Genomic DNA, 17,388 nt, shown 5'->3' with positions numbered 1-17,388 from the left:
CTCTGCCTTCTCCGTGTCTCTGATTTCACTGGAACAGAGTCAAACGGAGACGAGTCCACGCAGGGTCTGGAACGGATCAGCAGGTCAGCTGGGAATGCCTGTCAGGCAGCCAGCATGCTCCCTCCCTTCTCCCTGGCTTTCTTTGAGGTTTGTAGTTCTTCTGCTTTCTTGTTGCTATTGCCACCCTCCCCACACTCCCCCTGCCACACACCAAGCACCCAGACCTTTCCCGAGCACTTTACTTAATCCCCAGGATTCTTTATATAGGAATTAATCTTCTCGTCACAGTGGGAGAGCTTGGAGGGAGGGGGTACATTTATCTCTCCTGCTGAGGTCTAGAGTTGCATTGCTGTGATTATTGGTGGTAGCAGTGTGCATGTGTCTGGGGATCTGTGTTTAGCTTCTTCATTTCTTAAACAGCACAGGGGCAGCAGCAAGGCAAGTTGGCAGCCTTGCTTTCTAGCTGCATTGTGTCTGCTGCTGGAAAAAGGGAGTGTGAGTGGGGAGCAGCATGGCAGAGCAAGAAGCCAGTGGCTTGCAAGTCCTTCTCTCCACCCTCCAGGTAAGAACAGCTTGAACTAATGAGAGAGGCGCTTGGGCTTGTTTTCCTCTTTAATTCACCAGCAGCAACTTGTTGGGCTGAGGGTGTTCGTACGAGCTCCCTGCTGGCTTGTTTCTAAAAGCATCAGCGTGCAGGAGTCCTGACCTGCACCTCCCACCCTAAAACGCCTTTATGAAACGAAGTTTCACTAGTTGGAGATGAACGCTGGCAATTACTGCTATGCATCAATCACTGAGCCCCGTCTGAGGGCAGAGCCTCGGCTCCCGAGATCTCGCTGCGTTCAGCGGGGGAGCGAGGGAGGTGTGAGGAATCGGCTGCTTTGCAATGAATGGGACCTGACAGAGCTGTCAGTCTGCGAGCTGGGCAAGCCCCAGCAGCGAACGCCGCTACTCCGAGGGCTGAGGGGGATGAGTAAACAGATCTGCCTGGAAGCAGCAAGTTCCTCCCTGTCAAATTGTCTTCACCAGGACCCTTAAGCACTCACGAGGAAGTGACAAAAACTCTTGAGGCTAAGACCGGTGAGGCGCTGGCGTCGGGTGTGCTCAGTAAATGCTCCCAAAGAGCAGAAGGAAGGGAAGTGTCCCTGTCCAGGACTGTACTTGCTGGACAAGCTCGGTCACAGGATGAAGGAGAGGTATCTCTTCCTCTGCCTGTAGGCGATCCCCTCGGTTCTGTTTTCCCCCAGCATGGATGCGCTCCTCCCGGTCTTGCAGGAGAAGATGTCATTAAGAAGAGTCATGAGCCACCCTATGAAACAGGGTGTGTGTTTTGGGAGGCAACCCGTGCTTTTATGAGCCGTTGTTTTGTCATGAGGGATGGACAGGAATTGCTTTGCCAAGACAAGCTGCCTGCATAAAAAGCAGCTTTTAGATAGTTATGGTGAAATGCCAGTTGTCTGTACTTCTCAGGTACTCCTGTGTGCAGTTGTGCTGATGTGGGTCAGAGCTCCACAGGGGTGGGAGTTTCACATCTGAGGCAGCAGCATCCTCTGACTGCTACATGTGTTGTCAAAACCTCACACATTGCAGAAGCAGAAAATGAGGGATAGGGTGTGTAAAACCCTCCTGGATCAGCCCAGGGATTCACGTCTCCCAGCCCTGTGTCTCAGAAGGTTTCTGTGACCAGCTGCAAGTCTGTAGAGGAGGTTATAAAACCCCATGATACGCAGTTGGCTTCAAAACTATAGTTGTGGGGGCTGATCAGCCTTGACATTTTTATCCAAGCTTATGTAACTGTCAACAGCTTTTATTTCTCATGTCATTGAAAAACCTCTAGTTTGCTCTCTATGGTACCCTGTGGCAGTGAGTTCTGCAGGTAAACTGGCACACTGAAGAAAATTGTTCTACTGTCCTTTTATTTTTTGGCAGTGTAACTTGCTTGCCTTAAGTTCTGACAGTTTTTTTAATGCATATTTTGTACTAGATCATGTTTTTGCTGTATCCAAATTATAGTCCTCTCCCTATTACTTTGGATAATTGAGAGCTGAGTGTACATGTCCTGTTTTTTTCTTATGCTCTCTAACATTAGCAGTCCTGGTGCTCTCTGCATAATCTGGGAACAGAACTGGGCAAGGCTCAGGATTAAATTGGAAGCTGTAGTTTGAAATCACATATGCAATTCATTGACAAATCTACATGGAGAGCTAGAGTAGGAATAGTTAGGAACACTGCAGGTGAAATAGGTGGTGGTATTGGTAAAATTGCAAGGTAGCACAGCATTCATCCCCAGTATTACAAAATCTAACCTTGGTACAAGACCCTTGTTTCCAAAAATTCTGTATTCACTTAAAGAAGAGCAAAAGGTTTTGCTGTTATATCTTCAATTAGATGCAGAGGTTTGAGTGTTAGAGGACAGAAAGTAAGTGGTTGATGACAATTAAAATGCTGGTATTTTCTGATTCACCTCCTTCCCCTACCTCCAGCCAAACCATTACCAGAATAACCGTAACACCATCACCTGTCTCTGCTACAAAAATCGGGTGATAAAAAAGACCTTTACTTGACACAGTTGGAAAGCACTGGCCTGGGAAATAATAACTTTTGTTGATGTTTGCATTAGCTGATAACATCTCTCCACACTTTGTTATTTTCTGCAACAGCTGTCCAAAACATGGTTGCTTTGTTTTTGTGTCCTGCTGGATTGTTAGTGCTGGTTCGTATTCTTTTATTGGGCATGAAGAACATGTCTGCTGCATACAGCAGGCTATTCTGCAGCCTATTACTGTCTATTTTCCATTTCTGTTAGCACATAATATTGCTTTGTATGCAGAAAGCTTTCAGCTGAAGAATGAGGGAACATTCAGCCACCAAGCCATTGTTTATGAACCTCGGAATAAAAACATCCTTTCTCCTTCAGTCACTCATACAGGGCTAAATTTCTACCTCCCTTCCAAGCACTGGCACAGATTATTATTCTCAGTTGAAGGAATGTCCCCACCTGAGATAGGGTCTATCACCTTCAGCCAAGGGAGTGATCTACCCCATCTCCTCCTGGCATAGACTCTTTTACTCTTAGTCTTACAGCCTGGCTTTGGTAAGGATGGTATTAAGCAGAACAAAACCAGAACACCAGGCACTTTGTAACTGAACTGCTCTAGTCAAGGAAAGAAAGGCATTTGGTTTCTGAGTTCTTCAGAACGGTTCCCAGTGTGACAAAGGAGCATGATCCTCCAAAGACAGCTCAAACCTCTGAAAGTGTAACATGTTACAGATGTTCTGAAAAGTGACAAGGTGAAAAGCAAAAAGAAAAAAACTGCTTTCAAAGCCCAGCTGCATTTTGTCACCAAAATGTCACTGCAGGGAAGTCGTGACATTTCAGATTTCTAGGTAAAAAGTGCTTCATTGCTTATAAGGTACAGCTTTAAAATGTGAATTTCAGATTTAAGAAAAAGCTCTCCCTGTCTCACAGGTTTTGTGTCAGTATGGCAAAGCCGAGCTCTTAGGACTTTACTGTAGTTTCTAATTTTGCTTCTAACCCTGTTACCTTCTTCTTTGCTCTCTCTTCTTGACTCTCCCCCTCCAAAGTGCTCCAATTATCACTCCCATCCTGCTGGCTTGGTTAGTGTTACCCCATTCTGTTCCCATCTCTTACTGCATGACATCGACCTCTTCACCTCACATCCAGCTCTGCTCTGTCTTTCATACACACACAGTGCAGTGCCTAGACTAAGGCTGGGCTGGTTACTACTCCTCACCCAGCTCCCTGGCCACAGCATGGCAGAAATAAACATCCTCCCCATGTACAGTTTATGACAGAGAAAAAGGTCTGACATCCCATTTTACAGGCAGCCACCCTAATGCAAAATCCCAGAGAGATTTGGAATTAGATCTCTTGTTTCTTTAATGCCAGGAGGAGGTATCTGGGTGTTAGTTAAAAACAGCTGTTAGTTGCTAAGAACAATAGAAAACTGAGGCCAGCATCTTTCATTGTGTCCCAGACTGGTGAATCCCTTGAGACTGTAGAGCATCCTGGTTCCTACTCCTGGTTGTCCTGGCCCTCATCTCACTCCATCTTCTAACCAGTTAGCTAACTAAGAAGCATTTTGATTCTTCCCTTGCTTTTTCCCTGCTCTCTTCCTCGCTTGCCAGGCTCAGATGTGAGCCTGCCTTGGTTACCCCTGAGAACATCTCCTTATTCCATGGCAGCGTACATCGCGTCGCTTGAGGAGTCCCAGATTTCCTGTTGGCTCTCAGCATGTTTTCACATGCTTCCCGAAGCCACAGTCCCCGTTCACATATTCTGCAAAGCTGGCAACCCCTGCGGCTGTTGGCAGATCTTTGGCTCAAACTGTGTCCTACTATGTTGGACTGCACAGGTTCCCAAATGCTATGATTCAAAAGGAAAGAGGTGAAAATCTTATGTATCAATCGAGGATGTTGTTTGTGTAAAGGGATTCCTCTCTGAATGGCTGTGGTGCCCAGCAGGGAACAGATACAGGATCCACTGTTTGCTAACTGGAACCTCTCTGCTCCTTTGTGCTGCCTCTTTTGAGCTGTTTTGCTGGCTGGCTGACAAGGCAGTTCTATTGTTATCCTAAAGACAAGTGGGAAGATATCTATGCTGCTCCAGTGACAATGAATATAAACGTGTTTTGCAAAATGCTTTTGTCTCCTCTGCATCCTTGCACTTATGCTGTCAGCAGAGCTGCTGAGATTCCTGGCTTTGAGCAAAATAGATGCAAAAATCCCAGGAACTGCTCAACAAACAGAATGCTCACTGGTTTAGGCTGGGGATGGAGGAGCTCGAAGTTTGGATCTGTGTTTTTGGGAGGCAGCTTGGCAGGCAGGGCTTAGTGGAATAGCCTTAGAGGGAACAAAAATCAGCTCAAAACCAGATGGCCATTTTTATGTGGTTCATTAACTGAGTTTTACTGAGACTGTTGTACCTAAAGTGAACAGTGGTGGACTTAGTGTCCTCCTATTCCTTACAAAAAATATTCTAGCTTTGGCGCAGCAAAAGTAGTGCAGTTAGGGCAGTGAGACACTCAGCTATAGGGTTCAAGAGGAAACCCTTCACAGGAAAACACTGGGTGCTCCAGCAGCTCTTCCGTGTGTCTATTGCCAATGCCACTTAGCCTGCACGAGCTTGTTTTCTGCTTTAACTGTGGAAGGAAAGGGATCATTCTCTGCAAACAATCTTACAGAGGTAGTGCAGGCTTCCACCCACCCCAGCTTTCAGGGTCACTGCTTGTTCTTCCCACCTCACCTGTCATCTCCTCCCTGTTCAAGGAGAACCTAAAGGTAACCCAGAACCCTTCCCTACAACCCCTGGCTCACCACCACGGGGCACTGCTAAGCAAGAAAGAAGAAAGGAGGCTAGCATCCATGCATTAACCCTAAACTCCTGCCAGGCCACAGAAGAAATATTGAGGTTTGACATTCTCGTGAATCGGCGCAGAACACTAAAACGCCTCAGAGGAAGCTGAGGCATGTCTTGGACTCTGCTGAAACTCTTCTACTGACTAAGCTGGGACCAGAATTTCACCCTCTGTCCCCAGGCTGGCCGCAGCTGTTTCTCTAAACACACTGCCAGCTCCTCTGAAAATGCCTCCAGTTGGGCTACCCAGAATTTCCTGCGACTCCGTTAATGACAATTCAGGACCTCAGGGTGCAAAATGTACCCAGAGACTGATTGGAGCAGCAGCAACTACGGCTGGGCTGAGCAAAAGAGTGTGGTGCAATCCGAGTCTCAGCAGAACTTTTCATGTCAACAAGGAAAGTGGGCTTCGGTCTGTCTTCTGCTGTCCCTCATCCTTGCCTAGGATGGCTTGTGCTTTGAGGAGAAATGAGATTGTGTCATGAATGTTCCTGGAGACCCCTTTCTCCCTTCCTGCAGAAATGCAAATGTGACAGGATAGCCATGTTGCTAAATCAGTTGAATGCAGATCTGGAGAAATGGATTATAACCCTCTGCATCTGAGTTAATCATGTGTAAAATGGCTAATAATCCCACCATGCCTCACATCAGTGCTTGAGAAATCAGGCAATGAACATTGGGAAAAAATACCTGAAGTTCTGGTGACAACAGAGTAAAAAAAAAAAAAGGAGTAAATTAATAATTCGTTTTCAGTGCGGGGCTTGGATTCTGCACAATAAATAATGCACAGAACCACATGCTAAATGATGAGGACAAAAAGCTATATGGGGTAATTTTCCAGGCAGCAGGCACTGTTCATCCTGAAAAAGAGGTTTTGTGAAATAAAACAAGTCATCATGAAATTAAAAAATGAAGTTACTCTAGGGGGGCAAATGAAACACCATGTATGCTTTAAAACTGGTGCTTCTTAGCTGTTGAGGGCCTGACTTTGTACTCATGGCCAGGCTATTTAAATTAGACTGTTTGCATGTAATATAATGGCATGTTATACCATGTCAAGCAGCTTTATATTATGTATTTTTGTACAACTGCTGCATTACAGACACAAACACACTTTAAACTATATTATGTAAGGAGGTATATGCATTTGTTTAGAATACTTATCTTTTACATACACTAAAAAAATATATTCAAATGCATCTGCTTATCTATTTGTAAGTCAAGAATAATAATTATTGGTGGTTATCTAGCTTCCATAGGCATTTTCTATGCCTACAGATACATTTATATATTACATCAATATTTTTATATCAATGGAAAATTTCCACCTTCTCCTTTTCTCAGGCTTCAATGATTTCCCTCTGTAAAATATATGAAGAGATGTTTTCATACAGAGAGGTGTTTGCTTGAATAGATCTTGCCTGTGTTTCTTTGTACAGCATAATCTCATTTTCAGTGTATTATGCTGCATTTTGTTGTGATGGCTCAGAGATCTTTCCAACACATTTTTCTGTCCGATGCATTGGTCCAGTCCTCTTGGCTTTATCTATAATGGGAAAAATATGTCTGTGGTAGAAAATACGTTCATGGACATCTTTGAATTAAAGTTTATTACATTACATGTAGCAAAAAATGCAAAAAAGTTACTTGTATTGAAAAAAATGTGGGCTGATGATGGTTAACTATAGCAGTGTCTACTGACACCAGCAGAGAGTTTACTGATGTGTGTTAACAGGAAGAAAAACATTTCATATATGTACTGGGAATTTAAGATATGGGGAGGGATTTTGTGTCACTTGGTCTGGGATAGTAGGGTTGAAAATTGCTCCTGGAGTTCTTGCTATCACAGGGACACTGCCTCTGTGTGATTATTCCTGTTTGTGCCAGGATAGGTAACACGACACGTATCATCATTACTCTTGCGATGAAATTTGGGGGTGATTTATACCTCTGGAAGTGCAGGTGAAAGCCCCTCCTTCCAGAGGGCTCCAGGAGGAGTCAGTGGGAAGTGCAGAAGTAAGGCAGTGTTTGCTAGTAGCTCCTCATGGAATGAACCATGCTCCTGGGGAGAGGCGGCCCTTTTCTGTGTGTGTTAGGGTTGATGTATGCACACCTGAGAACTTCAGGCTTTCACATGTCTTTGAAAATCCTAAATCCATAGGCATACCATGTGCCCACGTATGTCATTGGGCTCTGCCAGACTCGAGCCTCGTGACTATGTTCTTCTCACCAGACCAGGATAGAAAATAATTCCCTCTTGCCTTTCCCTGTTCTTTTAATAAGCACTTGTCTCACAGATAGTCTATTTGCACCTGTTTGCCCACAGGGCCCGATGGGCCATAGGATAGAAGTGCTGATCCATCAGCCAGGGCCATTCTGCGTGCCGGGCTTGCTGCTCATCTCCGCAGAAAAGGATGAGGGGCTGTGATTCTTGGGCAAAGCAGGCTGATTTCAGTCCCCAGGGGACTGTAAGACCAGAATGTGCCTGGAAATTGGTGAGACGTGCTCCTTGAGAGAGAGCTATAACCTTCTCCGGGGAGACCAGGAATAGTACAAAGCAATCTCACCAGACAGTCTCCCTTCTCCCCATTGACAAAACCAAGTTTGCTTCAGAAGGCGAGGAATGAGTGTTAGGGGGAAGCCACATGGTATGTTCTTGTACAACTAAATTGTCCAGCTCAGTTGACGTACTGGTGGGTCATCAGTGCCTGCAATCCTGGAAGCTATGTGTGGAACAGAAAGCACTACTGTGCTGCTGTTTAAGAAGAGAGTTTAATTTCAGAAAAGACAGTTTAATTAAAAGTGACTTTGAAGCAAGCACGAGTCCAAACCACCCTCAAATATTTGTAGACATTTTCTGTTATAATCTAAAACCCAAAATATCTGCTTTTTTTCTGATTGTTTCATCTTTATGTGAAGTTGACCCAAATGTAGTCTAGGTGCATTCTTTGGGTGAAGATTCAAATCTCCAAGAACTGAATAATCTTTTGCCTTTTCATACAGGGAAAACAATTTATCTTAGTACAGCTTTGGGAAGGAAAGTCTAATGTGATGAAGAATGCCCCTTAAAATAAGGGAAACCTGGTCATTCTCCTCCACAGGTCAATGGAGACAGACCACATTCATATCCATGACCTAGTATTTCCTTTTGATCTGTTGCGCTGTTATGGCCTTATTGAGTGGAGACCTATCATACTATAAAGAAATCAGGGTTTCTGAAATCAAGAATTTGTCGTTGATTTCATAAGATGTCTTCCAGAGAGGACAAAGATAACATAGTAGACATTCTTCTGCCCACAGGCACTACTAAGCTACAAAAAAGAGAACAAATGTTTTAGACCAGCTATTGATTGATAGAATAACATCTGCTTGACAAGAAATTCCATGAGCAAAGCTAAACCTCCTTCCCTTAGGGGGTTTAAAGAACAGTGTTGGGGTTTTTTCTCCTCACGGTCTGTTCTTCTGGAAGAACACAGCCTCACTTTCAAAAGGTGCCGTAGGTTGAGGTGGAATTAATGAAAACAGCAAAACTTTCATGATGATTCTTATTAGAAAATTGAGTAATTCTGACACAGAAGTCCTGCGGGAGAAATAACTACCAAAGAAATCTTGGCTTTTTTCCCCCTTTCAACAAGGGATGCTTTGAAACCAAAACATACATTTTTTTGACACTAGAGCCATGGAAGCACCTCAGCATTGTGTTTTACTGCAATCAACTTCTGTGAAGCCTTTTATGCACATTAATTTTTGGTGTAATTTACAGGCAGAGGCTTCCCACTGGGCCCAATGGGAATTTGATCCCTGTAGTAAACAGAGACAGATTCTTCTCCCCTGGGCCCATCTGCTCCACTGCACTCTCTGCTACCTATTTCCTTCCTTTCAAAAGAGAGAATGATGGTGTATTGATGGCTAAAGCAGGAGTCCTGGGCTTTATTTCAGGACTGTTACAAACTCCATCAAACTCACTAATGTCTGTGCCTCCAGATTTCTCCATTTGGTCAGTAAATGGAGATAAAACTCATCTGTCAAGTTAGGGCAAAGGACTCTTAGTTCACATTGTTTCCCAAAGCAAAGGGTGGAACAACTTACTCCATGAGCAGTTGACACTCATGCAGCCTGGGTGAAATCAGTGCAATGCCTGTCATCCTCTGCCATCCTCTGTTTTTTTATGGGATTCCTGCTGAAAGGCCAAAGCAGCAGATTTACAGTGAAGATAAGGTTGGCCTTCCATTTTATTCAGGATTAACCTGGCAAGCAGGAGCACGACAGGGAGAGAAAGAGATCCTGCCATAAGCAGTTTGCTTGGCATAGTGAATGCCCACCTGTCTGCGCAGCAAAGGAGGGGAGGAGGGAGAATGGTTCACCTGACCTTTCCCTATGATTAAAATGCTGATCTGATGAAGTCAGAGGAACAAACTGAACTCCCTCTTTCAACCCTCCATTTTTCCAGGAATAAACCAGCACCATCCACATGGAGACAGTTTCTGGAGAGGCTAGGGCAAAGCAGCACTACTGCCCTGTTTTTTCTGGCCTCCTTTTTGGGAAAATCTCCTGCATTTGAGTGGCCTCTTGCCCCATGCTAAAGTTCTTTCTGCAAGTGGGCGAGAGAGCTGGAGATGACAAATGAGAAAGAGAATGTGTGCCTGGCTCTGTTTTTCTTTGACAATCTCTCTTCCAATAGGGCCAAGGTCATTTGATCTCCCCATAATGCACAGGGATTTCAAGGGGACAGCTGGAAGCAGACGTGCATTAAAACGACTTGCTCTCTGAGATGAAAATCATGCTTATTAGCGGTTTGTTTCAAAAGCTCCTGCAGCAGCGGCTGTATCTCACTGACTGCAAACTCTGGAGGGTTTTGTCTAAAAGGTGGTTGTCTGAGTGGCTGGCTGATCAAACAGTTGGAAATCTTCCTAGCTGAGTTCCTCTGCTATGTCCTAACAAAACCTGTAGAGCACTGTTACACCAACAGGTCTCCTTGAGAACATGCTTAAATAAAATAGGACACAACAACTACTTTTTGGTGGTCTCTCCATGCTGGCAATGGATGCAGGCATTGGAGGTAGACTCTGACACAGACCAAATCTCCTACTGGATATTTGCTGAAGAATTCACCTTTCTCTCAGAGATCAGATCACCGTGACATCAAGACTGCATTTGCTCAGATCTCAGTGAGACACGTGTGGTTCTATGGAGAGATCAGAGGTCCCTTCCCATTGCTGTTCCAGCAGCAGAGGAATAAATGGCTCCTGCCAAAGGTCCCCTCTTTTCACAAGAGTCATATGCCATCGCATGTTCAGCCTGTTCTTGTGTGAGAGTGTCTCAGGAGAGACAGTCCATGGAGTTTGGTTTGGTGAAGTCCACAGGGGATCTCAGTGGAGTGAAGCTAAACAGTGTGCAGAGGATGGCACAACAGGGGACACTGTGCTCCTTGCCTCGTGCGTCAGGATGGGCTGGGTCAATGTTGCCCCTCAGACACCTGTGGGCACAGCAAGTGTCAGAGTTTGCTCCAGTGCAGAAGAACCACAGTCTTGCTGCACAGAGAAGGGCACCAGTAGGAGTAAGACCTCTCATTCATCTCTCACTTTGCAATGTCCCTGATCTACATTAGCCTGGATCTCAGCTGAGGAGCCTCTGGGAGGACAGTGAGCTCATATTTTAAAATTTAACTCCTGTCACGTTTTCCTGGAGCACAAACGCAGCATTGGGCTCATTCGCTGAGCTAATAAAATGCCTTTTAGCTTGACTGACCAGCACTTAGTTTGCAAGTGCTCCTGAGTTACTGAACTGAAGTAACAAGGGCTGAATAAAGTCCCAAACATGTCTGTCTTTAACATGATGGCATTGGCTTGCTGCTGCTGGGTGTCGTGCACGGCATGGAGACTAAAGATAATAAAAAGCTTTGTTACCTTCTGGATGGAAGATGACATACCCCTGTCATACCTTTTAAAAACTTGGCAGCCTTTTCAGAGAACTGAGGGCTTTGCTTTTAGGAGATTGCTGTTTAAATGTAGATGGATGGGTCTCAGCAATGCAGTTAAACGGATGTTCTGCTTTACATTACTAGTAATAATACTTTGAATCATTAGAATTTCGAAACAGAGTTTGCTATTCATTATAGATGCCATTTTGTTTGTTGTTTGATTTTTCACTTAGACTGGATGGGTAAAATAGGTCCATCATTTTCACTTTCAGGTTCTATCTCTTAAGAATATAAGCTGTGAATAATAATAGTTATTAACAGTTTGTCTCCACTACCCATATCTCAATCATCATCATTATGTGTTGATTGATTAAAGACATTTTCATTGCTGAGAAAGCACTTTTGAAAGTGGGGTAGATTGACACATAAGGACACTTGTCTTGGCAAGAGAAAGGACCGGTGTTTTTCTAAACCAGAATGTATCTTATAGTGATCCTTTTCTTCAGCCTGTACAAGTCGATGTCAGACTAATGTGTAGCAAATGGGAGTGTTAGCACTGGAATACAGAGAGAAGCCCAGACTGAACACAGCATTAACCTAGGCAAGTGCCAGGGCAGTCTGAGAGTAGACATAGGGACTCTTGTGGCTTTATCATGCCTAGCCCAAGCAGGAACATCACAGAGAAGGCAAGGTTAGCAGCATCTTCATTATGGCTATTTGTTTCCACATGCACATACTCACATTTGCTATAATATTCAAAATCTGTGGTTTTATTAAATAGCAAGTATATCTGGAAATTTTCCAAGAATCTTCCAGACTCACTTGTACTTTGAGAAATGCCATTGCTTGAAAAAAACTTTAATTCCCAAATGTGCTTCTCCTTTGAAAGACAGAGTGTTCTCTGGACTGACACCCATAAAATCTTACAAAGAAAGATAGTAGCATGTTTCGTACTGCTCTTCTGTCATCACTAGTGGAAAAGAAAACTACAGCCTAACAGAAAACAGAGATCCCTCCCTATTAAGTTTGGGTGGAAGTTGTGTTAAGTAGCTGGAACAGAGTGGCATTTGAATGAAACGTTAATATTTTAAAATAGTTCAGTAACAGCTAAAGTAATATAAAATATAGGAATAAATCCAAGAAACAGCAATAAACAGTAGATGCTAACATGCATATAGGGATCATTGTGCAAGAATGGTTAATGCCTTATAGAAAATTATTAAGAGAGTGTGAAAGACATATGCTAGGATAATTTTGGCATTAAAATAAAAATAGATTAAAAAGAGGAAAAAAGTGAACCTTATAACATTAAATCGAGTCAAAATCTTTAGGTGTCATAGGTAACTTATTGTGAAATAAGAGATGAAACCTGAGAGAATTTATCTGCAGTAGAAATTACAGAAAGAACATTAGAAATATTCAAAGGAAAGTCTAAAAGCCTTTTGCAGAACATCACGTGTTTTGATCTATCTCAAAGTTTCCTCATTCTTTTAACACTTCCAATTTGACAGAAGCATTTTAAGGTTATATAATAATGTGTTTTACCACTGGTTCTGCATAATAAAGTAATTGCTCTATTAGCGATGCATTAGTGAGAGGAGCAAGTGACACAAAAGAACTTTGTATCAGGAGGAACTTCTGCACAAGGAAAATCTTTTCTTTGAGAACATAGAGAGAACTTTGGCATGAAAAAGGAAAGAAAGAAAGGAAGAAAGAAAGAGGGGGAAAGAGAGGAAGAAAGAAAGAAGAAGGAAAGAAAAAAGAAGGAAAGAAAGAAAAAGAAAAAAAGCTATTTACTTTGCCAACAGTATCCAAGATATTGCAGTCTCTCAGAGCATAATTCCTGCAGATATCTGGATGTGAATACATTTTATTAGTGTGACACTAATGGTGTGGCACAGACATGATGAACAACCTTGCTCTGAGGTTAGGCAAAACACCTTGGAGTCTTTGTGACACAGCAGGTAAAACATGCTTTGGAAAAGGGTCAGGTCATGGTCTATGTGCTTCTTAATTCCTGTATGGATGAATTAAATGTAGCATTTCCCTTGTCTTTGGCACAAGGATGAATTGCTTTGTAAATAGGGCTAGGACCCACCGGTGGTGAGTAGCCCTTTCTTCTCCCAGTCTGCAGTCTGGCATTAGGATTCCTTGCAGGGGATAGGTCTTTTCTCCTGCACTTACTCCTGGGAAGTTAGGAAAAGAAGACTGATCTCAGGGAAGGAAATCTTTGAACCCCCACAAATAAACAGAAGTAAGTGTGTGATTGAGAGCTATAATACTTCTGTGTAGACAGTGTTTCTGCTTCATTTTATTGGAATAGCTATCTGGGCTCTGCGACCAATCCTCTTAGGTATTGACTAAGTGAATTTGCCACCATAGAGTGATATTTCTCACCAGGAAAATAAGGGACAATGAATCTTATCTTCTTGATGAGGGATGCAGTGGGGCAAGTGTTAATTAATATTTGTGAAGAAATCTGTGATCCTGTGATGAAAGGTGTTATGTTAGTGCAATTTATTGCATTAAATATAGTCAGATTCCTTGGCACAGATGATTTCCACCATGTTATTCACCAAGTTATTTTGGCTAGAGATCAGCTCAGGCCAAGCTGTTACATCTCAACACCTTCAGTGTTTTGAAGACATTCAGATATAAGTTTGGAATTTGCCCATCTCTGCCTTGAAGCAGTTCAGTCCCATAGAGTGTAGCATATATCCTTTGAGAAGAAGCCCTGAAACTCAATGAAGAGGAGTAAAGTCCTGTACAATAGCAGGCTAGAAGCTGGCTTTGGGGCACTGCTTCTGCCCAGTCGCCTGGACGAGCTGCCATCCATCGTGAAGGGTATGTAATCATTACACCCAGCAGTCACCTGGTGTGTTATCAAATAAAATATTGCAGGTTATTACCCCCAAGTGCAAATAAGGATGAGAAAAAACATACCTTCAGGTCACTGCAGGCCATGAAAAAAACCACCCACCTGACTGCAGCAGGCCAGAGAGAGGGACATTTTTTGTGAGTATTTGCTATATTCCCTGGTATAAAATCCACAACTGCTGATGTATAGAGCTTGGCTTGGTGTTAAGCATCAGCCGGCATGAAAACGGCTGGTGCTTGGGTAAATGGGGTGCTAGCCATGCCTCACAGGGGCGGGCAGGAGCCAGCGAGAGGGACTCATCTCTAAGGCTTGGGAACAGGAGCAAGAACTTGTTGGACCATGCGTCTTGTTCTGGGAGGCCCTTTGGCTGCCCTGCGTACAGTTTGAGGGCTACGTGATCCCCCACAGCTGCGAACGCCTTTCTTGCAGGATTAAAGAGGTCACTTAGGACACTGCCCGAACAGCAAGGTCCTTCTCTCTGAGTCTTTAAATAGCCCCTTTCCCTTCCATGTCTCCTTTGAGTTTCCTGGCTTGCTCAGGCCTATCTGACTGCTCAGCAGAGGAAATCCAGATTAGGCCAAAGAAATGCACTTACTGTTTACCACAGAGGATGACAACGTCTGTGGCGGTGCTGAGGACATTTGGATGGGTGTTTTGGGAGCAAGGGCAACAGGACTGTAACTTCTTGGGATCCTTCTAAACCTGGATGATGGTAGTATTTTAACAAAGTGCTTCAGTAATAACAAAATTCAGGCTGTAATCACTTTAATTTGAATATTCCCTTATTCTGAGGTTGCCTAGTGATATTTCAGAGATCCCTGAACCCTTTTTTTCCCCTCAGAAATAATGATTTTATTTTTTTCTAAACCTCCATGTATCCAATACTGTAGATAATAACCTTCCAACAACAAGAAATCACATTTAGCTGGCTGAATATTGAGGCTGAGGATGGGAGCACACAGACAAGAAACTCTCCAGGGTATTTTGGTCTCTTATTTAAATGTGAGTTTTTAGCTCCACTTAAATTAGAAAAAGCAATTTACTCTGACAAGGCACAGAACGTAAGGCACCAAACCTGCCTTCACAGTTATTGTAAGGCTGGATAGTCAGCTGTGGGAAGAAGATATCCAGCTGGCAAATCCATAATGCCAGTGGTGAGTGGCTGTGCCCAGCAGTTGGGTCTGGTACGCACCTCTACCTTGCTGACGGCAGAATGTTGGGAAGGGAGTCTCTGCTTTAAGTGTTAATACAGTTATTAGCAGCCCTATAGTTTCTAGAGGTCTCAGGAGAGAGTGAGGACTAATGCTGCTTGGCCCCTTACCTAGTGTTGATTTTAGCTGGTATTAATTTTGCACCAGGATTTCTCTTCAATAGGCTTCGAGTGTAGAGAGTGAGAAATCTTACTTGCAGATGCAAGTCTCATTACACAGACGGTTAGGCTTCTGACTGCTGCTATTTGTGAGAGCAAATTTATTAAGGGTAAGAGAAGAAAGAAGGATGTATTTTGAACACGTCAAATCCTGCTTCCCTATTTAGAAACAGGCTGTTTAAAAACAAACAAACAAACTAACCAACCAGCCAACCAACCCTGGAACTGGACATCCTATTCCTTGATCTCTCTAAAAAAAACAGATCTGGAAGTTTGTAAGGCCAATACAGCAATAGCTTTTCTTTAAAAACAGGCTGTTTTGTTTGTTTTGTTTTTTTTTTCCCTAAGCAGTCACACAGCTTTGTGAGACTATTAATTTAATAGGAGTATTGGTAGAAATCATGTTATGCATTGTCTTGCAGGAGTGACTTCTTTAATTTTGCATTTATTATTTTTGTGAGTGAAAAAACTGCTTTGTATTTCTTTCCCCCAATACAATATTTATTAGTAAATATCACACTGCACAAATTAATGCTGTTTGATTTCTTTCTGGGCATACTCCTTTTTTCAGCGCTAATGCTTAGACTCACAGCAAAGACTCTCCGTAGCCTGCATGTCTCATTTGGAGAAATACTTGCCTTTGGGCAAAAGACATGAAAGCCCAAGAGTTACACAAAAGACTGAGTTTATGGGAAGTCTTGGTTTTAAGCCAGCGCTAAAAGGGGAACTGGACTGATAGCTGCTGTCCTTCAGGTGGGACAGGAAAAATCCCACCTCTGTCGGGTCTTCAAATCTTGTGGATAACATCCCAGGAGACTTCCCTGATGAAATGAGATTACCTGTTACTGTGGCTTAGTTGCAATTTTATAATCTTGTCTTGAGTAAATAACAGCTTGTCCTGGCATGTTCCCAGGAGCAGGACAAGGAGACAGGAGCTCCTTCCCTGCTTAATCATGGGTCAGCAAAATAACCTGAGCTGCCTGCCTGTCAAAAGGATCTTGGGATCAAGCTGCTGTCCTCCAAACCCAATGTCACTAAATAATCACTTGCTGCCTGTAATGTATCAATGACTATGCGCTGGGGTATTTTTTTATTCCTGGCTTTCTCCATCCTCCTGCTGTTTATCTATGAGGAGCTTCAGCCAAGCTAACCAAAGCCCTGGTGTTTCAGGGATTAATTCCCAGAAAGAGCTCAGAGAGGATCTATCAGCCGGGAGCTGATTAAATGCATCTGAACTCAGCCCTGTGATACTCCCGGTTGGGTGAGAAAGACAGCAGGCTTTGCTGAAGTGAGGCTAAGATGGGGGGGCTCCAGCCAAAAAGTACAGCCATGCTTACCATTTTAAGTGATGTTTTTTGCTACTTTAGCCTTTGTCCAGTTGCAAGCTGTGAAAGGCAGCTACAGGCTGTTGTTAATAGGTAACAATTTGGCTCTAACTTTAAATCCTTTTAGTGAAATCCTGCAGGAGGTTGTTGATTTTGTAATCTAACTTGAGCCTCTAGGAACTTTTTCCTGCTCTCATTCCACCCATATACCATGAATGCGTCTTCATTAGTCTATGCGCGTATAGATGTTGTATCTAACATTCGTATGTGCTGGCAGGAATGCAAAATATTTAGCAAGAGGGATTTTACTTCTCTCTTTGCTTATGGTTTGTTCTTGAACCATCAAACATATCTTTCAATAAAAATAACTAATGTGTTTATTTTAACCAGAGCTGGGTAAGTAATTTGCATCAAAGAAATTACTCTATTCATCTTTTTTAGATCAGGCACAAGTTGTGATTTTCTCATTTGTACTTACTGTTCAAAAAGATTTACTGAATATTTTTTGTGAATGAATTT

At 43.2% G+C, this 17,388-nt stretch overlaps 1 protein-coding gene across 2 annotated transcripts in view; it reads left to right on the top strand.

Moving 5' to 3' along the window:
- The first annotated feature begins 312 nt into the window (after positions 1–312).
- The window catches only part of AGBL1 (AGBL carboxypeptidase 1), a 304,599-nt gene continuing 287,523 nt past the window's right edge, over positions 313–17,388 (top strand). For both annotated transcript variants that reach the window (XM_030015924.2, XM_030015923.2), the window contains exon 1: positions 313–562. In XM_030015924.2, the coding sequence (XP_029871784.1) occupies positions 512–562 (51 nt within the window). In that variant the 5' untranslated portion in view covers positions 313–511. The remainder of the gene's footprint in view (positions 563–17,388) is intronic.

The sequence above is a fragment of the Aquila chrysaetos genome, chromosome 5, assembly GCF_900496995.4.
Source record: "Aquila chrysaetos chrysaetos chromosome 5, bAquChr1.4, whole genome shotgun sequence".
NCBI classification, from domain to species: Eukaryota; Metazoa; Chordata; class Aves; order Accipitriformes; family Accipitridae; genus Aquila; species Aquila chrysaetos.
The sequence above is the reverse complement of the archived record's forward strand: the minus strand, read 5'-3'. Positions and strand labels throughout refer to the sequence as shown.